General features: G+C 36.6%; 1 protein-coding gene across 1 annotated transcript; it reads left to right on the forward strand.

Moving 5' to 3' along the window:
• Positions 1 to 491: 491 nt before the first annotated feature.
• LOC150100899 (uncharacterized) lies at positions 492 to 7,225 on the forward strand. Its single transcript, XM_090401285.1, has 3 exons — positions 492 to 617; positions 5,216 to 5,350; positions 7,008 to 7,225. Exons 1-3 carry the CDS (start codon positions 560 to 562, stop codon positions 7,133 to 7,135), a joined length of 321 nt encoding a protein of 106 aa, XP_090257411.1. The 5' UTR covers positions 492 to 559; the 3' UTR covers positions 7,136 to 7,225.
• Positions 7,226 to 7,528: the final 303 nt, after the last annotated feature.

The following is a 7,528-nucleotide window of genomic DNA, read 5'->3' on the forward strand; positions in this document are numbered from 1 at the left end:
AAAAAGTGCGGGAAATTGCAAAGAAGAACGTTTTGATTGGCTGATTCTTTTAATTGCCTCTACGTATATAGAATGACAGAATAAGATGTGATTTTGCCTGCAGTTCATTAAGTCTTCTAGACGCTTCATTAAAAAAGGCAGGAAAAGACATCTTTACAGGCGAAAACTGAAGTACTCAACCAATGCTTACGTTCGTGCGTTTGTTTCTATAGAAGTGGCGGTTAACGACTGGGGTGTGACTCAGCATCTCAATATCTGTGACACGACTCGGCTGGTTGCAATTCCGGAAGAGGTGAGCGAAGTAGGCTGTGACCTCGCCCCACCTAGAGAGCAGCGGTGTCATTACCAGTCACCTGGGTTCTTTGACTCCCAGCAAACGTCACTGGGGAGTTCCGAACGTGCGAAGGCGCGTCACGGAGTTGCCGAGAAAATCTTAGGGATTTTTTTTTTTTTTTCCGACCGATAAAGCTAATCTAATGGGTCTGTTGATGCTCGCAAGGTGATATTTAGTTTCTCGTGCGGCTGATAGCGTTTCTAAGTGCACACCCAACAGAGAAGTATGGATCTTTGGAAGAGTATTGCGTTGTTGTTCGCTCTGCTGGTTACCACGGCAACAGGTAGCTAAGTATATTTCTTGTTTCCATCTAAAAAAAAAAATGGATATTTTTCTGTATTGAAGAATGCATTAGTAACAGCACTAGATAATGGTAATGTTCCTCCTTCCCTCCAATGCAATGCGAAAGATTATATCGCTGGCGTAATAGACTGAATGAAGCTCTTTATTTCTAGAAATTATCTGCTGCTTATTCAAAACCATAAAAGGTTTCTTTCATTTAAAGTTTGGGGAATACAAGACCAAGACACTACGTATTCCTTTTATCGAAACATTTTTAGTAAGATTATGAACTAATAATTGTAATAAAATGTTGATAATCGATTTCCTTAAGAAACTACAGATCTAATCGTTTAAGTCAGTATTAATCGTGTTGTATTTATATTACTCTTACTTCTTAGTGTGAAGTGCATAAGAATGATGTATAAGAAAAACATACAAACTACACAGGAATCCAAGTTCTGATTTTTTTTTTTTCCCCATGCGAGTTTATATTGCATTTCTTTTTCAAAGTGTGTGTTTGGTTGAAAATATCTCTCAAATTTAAGCTCAATTCAATGGAGGAATAAAACGCAGGCTGTAGCTTTATTTTATTTATTTATTTTATTTATTTTTTTTTTAAAAAAAAAAGTGGAAAGAAAACCAGTAAATAAAATTTTCTATTTCTATCAAGAGCATGGAATTAAACATACTACGTCTATAATTAAAGTAGAAATTCATTAATTGGATAAATTATTTTTCAGTGTTATTGTTTGTAAATGTAAGAAACTGAATTTCATTTGTACAAAATCTGAAGGACTATCGTTCCGAGATTACAGTTTAAGGGGCCTTAAATTTTAAGGTGAATCTTCGTCGGTTGTGCTGCGAAAGGAAAAGCACTCGACGGTGTAAATACTGCTAAAGATTTCATATTAATGTAAACATGGAAATCTTAAACGAAGCGATTTGCCAAGCATAAAGGTCTAAGGAATAAATCCTTTTAATAAGATTTTATAGTTTTTTTTTTTTTTTTTTTATTCCAACAGTGATGAGTTGACTGATTTCGCAATAAGACTTTTATGTTATACGCTGTCTTGGTGCTAATATAATCAACCAACAGCAACATGCCAGTCAAGTTACTCGCGTAACAACGAGTTTGAACCCCCCCCCCCGTGGGCATGGATGTTGGTCAATGTCTTTAGAAGATAGATGAATGTCATCGCCCGGTGCGAGATCATCACTCTGCTTATTGGAGATATCGGGTCTGAAAAACGACCCATGTTTGCTTTGTAAAGCGGTTTTTTTGGATGACGGTCGACTCGGTACGAATATTGGTGTGCTATAGAATAACAAACAGCCTTTGGTGGGGACAAGATTGACACGAATAAGACGAAAAATATATTTGAACACTGGGATCAATCTCAAATATTGCTAGTTATACCTACACGTGTATTATAAATTTTAGCTTGAAAAGAGATAGCGCTGATCTTTCTCTGAGAACCTGGAGATCTTTTTTTTAGAGAAATAAGTCAGATTGTGTTTCGTCGTTAGAAACAGCGCTGAGATTATCATGTAAATGGGATAGACGGCATTTGTATTCCGTGAAAGAGGATCACGAATGTACAGTAGAAGAAATAAGAGCCTCGTGACGCTCTCATGCTAGTACAGATATTGTAAAACTAAAAGCCGTCTATCGATCATAACGTGTAATAATATTTAGAACAGAAAAGTACAGTAGGTGCTCAATCACAAAAAAAAAAAAAAAAAGCAAAAGAAAGACCATGCGATAGAAACATGCTAAGAGGATCACAATGGTAGGTTTTCAATGAATGTTCTAAAAATAATACGTAGGCTGTTCAATAAGTTATAAGACTATATTTATACAGAAAACAGATTACCTTTAATCGTCATCATTTACATTTTCTTTTTCTAAGTAACTACAGTGAGACGCGATGCATTTGTCCCAACGTTGCGTCTACTTCTTAAACACGTGAAAGTCCTTTTACACTTCCTTTAACAAATACTTTGTTGCTTTCGAAATGGCGGCCTCTTAGTGGTTTCTTGAGCTGTGGAAACAGCCAGAAATCGCACGGTGCGAGATCAGGACTGTATGGAGGGTGTGGTAGGATATCTGTGTTGTTCTTCTGCAAAACGTCCACTACACCACCAGCAATATGTGGCCTTGCATTATCGTAGTGCAATAAGAAGCCATTCTTCAGCAATGGACGCTTTCTTTTGACGTGCTGTACCATTGTCCGTAAAACATCCGCATAGTATGAGCCGTTTACAGTATTCCCGGGTTCTACAGCGTGTTGGTAAACAATGCCTTCGTAGTCAAAAAAACATTATGGTCATAACTTTACCAGCCGATTTTACAGTTTTTGCTTTCTTGGGGGTAGGCGAGGACGGATGCTTCTTTTCACTGCTTTGTTGTTTCATTGTAGGGTCATTACATATCTGCTGTAATGATGCGTTTTAAGAAGTTGTCGCCTTCTTGTTCCAGTCTTTCTTTCCATTCTGTGCACACATCCACTCGATGCTGCATTTGCTCCTGTGTCAAGAGTTTGGGAATCCATCGGGCGCAGACACGTTTCAGTCCCAAATGTTCAGCCATGATTGAGTGAACACTTCCCACAGAAATATTCAGGACAATATGCAGCTGGCGTACTGTAATTCTGCGATCCTCCTTGATGATAATCGCTGCTGTGTTGATCATTGTCTCTGTGATGGACGTTGAAGATCTTCCCTCACGTTCAAGATCTTCCACATTTTGCCTTCCTTCCTTAAAAGTTTTATGCCGGCGAAAAACACTTTGCCCTCGACACTGCTTCATCGTGGAAAGCTTCGCGTATCATGTTAAAAGTGTCCGATGCCGATTTTTGCAAACGCACGCAAAATTTAATCGCATAACGCTGTTCCAAGGACGCTTCCATTTCGAAGGCTGGTCGCGCCTCTAGGCGCGCCGATGAGCACTTGCGTTTAGTCACGTGACCCTCTGGCACATCAGCCCGTATACGCCATCTATCAACCTCTTTTGTTAATACAGACAGCAACATTTCTTCATTCCACAGAAATTAATATTGTGATGAGTGGTTTCGCCACAGTAAAATTAGTCTTATTACTTACTGAACAGCCCTCGTAGTTTAAATTTCTATCTTTCTTTCTTTGGGAGGATTTTGAGGTGGGGGACTTCAAAAAGAATTCTTGTGGATCTATAATAGCAAAATTCATTATGGAGATAGTTTGATTAATTTCGGTCTTCAATGAAGTGATAAGCGGGAAAAAAACGGAGATCCTAAGCTCAACCGTGATTTATTCCCTTTTATTTATTAGAAATAGGGCAAGTGACGATTAAGTTCAAAGTTGCACGGTAGACGCCAGCGGAAAAGAAGACTAACACAAGCAGAAGTTAGTTCTGGAACACAGATAATAAGCAAAGCTGAAGGACTGTCAGAATCACAAGACTTTTCAGTATTCACTGAGCTACTTGGATGCAAAAGAGGAAGAAGCCAAAGTGGAAAGAAATGAAATCCAATCTTATTTTGTTGGTTTTAAGATCGTTTCATAATTGAATTCTTAGTCTTTCTTCAATTCATACCAGTTCTTGTACAGACGGAGAGATTAAAAAAGCACATCATTCTCAGTCAGTGAAATGTTCTCTCTCTCTCTCTCTCTGTGTGTGTGTGTGTGTGTGTGTGTGTGCGTGCGTGCGTGCGTGCGCGCCAACGCACGAAAAGTTTTTAGAACTATGGTACATTAGTATCCGTATAAAGGATGGACTCAAGGTTAGGTAATCTGAAAACCATATTAGAGGTGGAAGTTCTTCAACACTCTTCAGACCTCCAATAAGTAGGATGATTGTCCCACACCAGACAATAAAACTCAACTATCGGGATCTGGGAAATGGTGGAATTACTTTTTTGCCTTCTACTGCAACAAAATGCTTCTAATGGTTGGAATCAAGAGCTTCCACGTATGAAACCCTTAATCCTTTCAGGACCATGGGACATATGTGTCCCGTGAAATTCTATAAAACCTACGATTTTTCCCTACATAATATGATGATATTTTATGTTAAATAGATACCTAATAAAGTCATTTTAATACCTAAAATCTTCGTATTACTTCATAAGTCTTTCTGGTCCTGAAAGGGTTAAGAGAGACAGTCAATGGGAGTACGCTCTTGAATAAGTCTAGGGGCTTTCTGCAATTAAGTTTTTAAAAACACAGCAATCCGGAATATTTATGCATTGTCCTACTGTCATAGCATGTCATTTGATTGTCTGCCTGTTTTGAGCGATGAAAAACCCGACTTACCGGGATAAAAAAACCCTTCCGCATGAGACCAGTTAACTCACCTTTCGTCGAAAGAGACCAAATAAAGGTTCCTCACGTCACTGACGAGAATCGAACCCAGGTCTCTCCGACCAAAGGGCTTCGTCTGTACTGACTGAGCTACGGAGGCTCCGTGGCCTGTATGATATGCCGAAAAAGAGGTTGATTTTTTTATTCCCAGAAGTGCACCACAGTGAGTTTTTCTTCTCGGGAACTACTGTGTTTTTTACTAACATATACAGATGAAAACAATAGGTCCGATTTCTAATAGTGTATTTCTGTTTGCAGGTGAGATTTCTGTATTTGGAGACAACCCCTGTTTGAGAATAGGAGGAACTTGCTTGCCAAAGTATTCGTGTCCGTGGTCCATGGCCAGTAGGAACTACACATTGTGTCCGGCAGGAGAAGTGTGTTGTCATGACGGTAAGTACAAAGACACCAATTACGCGGACATCATGAATATTTTGAAACATCATCAATATTCAGAGTCCAAAAATGAATTTTTTCCCCTTTTATAAATATAAAATTATTTATAAGGCACTTTGTATTATTATTAATTTCAGTTTTTTTTTTATTTGCACTGACAAGAGTGGGTGTGGTACGAGGTATAATAATAATAATAATAATAATAATAATAATGAAATCCTGATGTTTGACCGATAGGTGGCACTACTGCATATAGTTCCCTCCGGTATGTATAAGTAAGATAAAATCTACTAAGTTTACATTTAAAAGTGTATTTTTCGTTATTGAGAAGCAAGTGCCTTGAAAAATATGAGTAGGGCGTTCGCTCTTTTGAGTTTTCCGTTCGATCAAAAAATGGCAGAATTAAAATCAAGTCTGCATCAAGTTCTGTTTGAAATATTATTTTTTTAATGTGTGTCATGAGACAACAATAAACAGAAATGAAACATTTGATTGACTTTTCAAATTCAAAACTGTAATACTACGTTTGTTGATGATGCTTCAAGTTTGCAATGATAAATGAAAACACGTGAAAATATGCATCGGTATTCGGAAGATGAGTGACAACACAATAGGACCTGAAAATTGGGTCCTAATATGTTCCACAATACAATGTTTTAATTCTCTGTTTAGCTAATCATATATGTATACGATGTTATGTATAGAATAGAAATCAGGGTCGGCTGTAGGTTTGCAGGTATTCCGAAGCAGAAATAATGAATAAATAAATAAATAATAAGCAATCTTCAGAATACTTCTGATGTCATTTTCGGAAACTTCGTCACTGTATTCTTGTAGTTGTTTAAAAATATACTGACAAATAAAAAAAAAAATAATTTAATAAATGCTAAATCATCTCCCGTTAATAGAGAAAAAAAAAAAAAAAAAAAAAAAAAACAGGGCACATTATCCTTCGGAAAATTCTACGTAAAGCTGTACATACATGTCCACTGAACTAACATCCCAAACGGTTAGGTTGCTAACCGCATAATAGATGGCGGCACTTGTTATGTAAGACCTCACAGTAGGAAAAAAGAACTCTTTAAAGGATTGCAGTTTCTTTAAGAAAATAAGACTGCATTATTATTATTATTATTATTATTATTATTATTATTATTATTATTATTATTATATGACAGCTCTATAGAGTCCCAGGACTCATCACGAGAGATCACCCCACATTTCACACTACTACACGATCTACAGTTTTCTAAAACCAAGCAAAGAAACTGCTGGTCTCGCTCGTGTATTGAAAAAAACATGAAACATGCATTGTAAATTTCTCCAGTTTTTTTTTAGGTTGAGTTAAAGAAATTAACATATCATTGATTGCAACGACTTGGAATTAAATTTCCCGCAAACAATGTCTTATTATTTTAAGCAGGCAATTAAATTAACCCGTGAAGAAGTTTATGGATGGGGGGGTTGGACTTATCCCTACCCCCTCAAATTTCTATTATGCTAATTGTAGACAAACTAATTATATGTACAGATGTCTATACTTTTTTCTCTGCTTTCGGACCTTTTTTTATTTTTGATTTTTTTTAAAATCAAACCTTAGCAGAAAATTTAAAAAAAAAAAAAGACTAACATTTCCCCCTCACTTTTTATGCAGTGCCAGGGAGGAGCACAGACTGCAACGAACTGGGTGGAGAATGTACGAGTACCGCTGTGTGTGGTCGAGCCCCACGACAGATAAAAGGGAAGTGTTTGGAAGGAAAAGTATGTTGCGTGTTTCTTTAAGGATGAAGAAGAAGTAAGACTGTCGTGAAGAACAACAACAGCTAGTACCTTGGATTTCGGACATTTTCGACTTTGTTTCAAAGCAACTACTTGCGGATTTAAAATTAAGTTCAATGAATTAATAAATCTTTTAATGTCACTCACTGTTAATTAATAAATTGTGATTAATCAGCAGTAATGTATTCATAAATGAATAAATAAAATGTATTTATTGTATTATTATACTATATTGATAATTATTTATTTATAGTTCTTTAAATAATTTTACATATCAAAAAGGGATACATGAAATAATGAGAAAATTACTGTAATGCCAAAACAGATCATTTCGTAAATTAAAAAAGAGTTATATTATTGACAACTAGATGGCAGCACCATTCTAATGATGGAATG

Source organism: Typopeltis vanoorti, chromosome 12 (assembly GCF_054136105.1).
Source record: "Typopeltis vanoorti isolate ZY-2024b chromosome 12, IOZ_Tvanoo_1.0, whole genome shotgun sequence".
Lineage (NCBI taxonomy): Eukaryota > Metazoa > Arthropoda > Arachnida > Uropygi > Thelyphonidae > Typopeltis > Typopeltis vanoorti.

Bases quoted from the DNA above. Each gene is read 5' to 3' on its own strand.
- LOC150100899 (XM_090401285.1), top strand. From the start codon at position 560: ATGGATCTTTGGAAGAGTATTGCGTTGTTGTTCGCTCTGCTGGTTACC. The intron at 618-5,215 runs GTAGCTAAGTAT...TTCTGTTTGCAG, and splicing joins GCTGGTTACCACGGCAACAG to GTGAGATTTCTGTATTTGGA. The intron at 5,351-7,007 runs GTAAGTACAAAG...CTTTTTATGCAG, and splicing joins AGAAGTGTGTTGTCATGACG to TGCCAGGGAGGAGCACAGAC.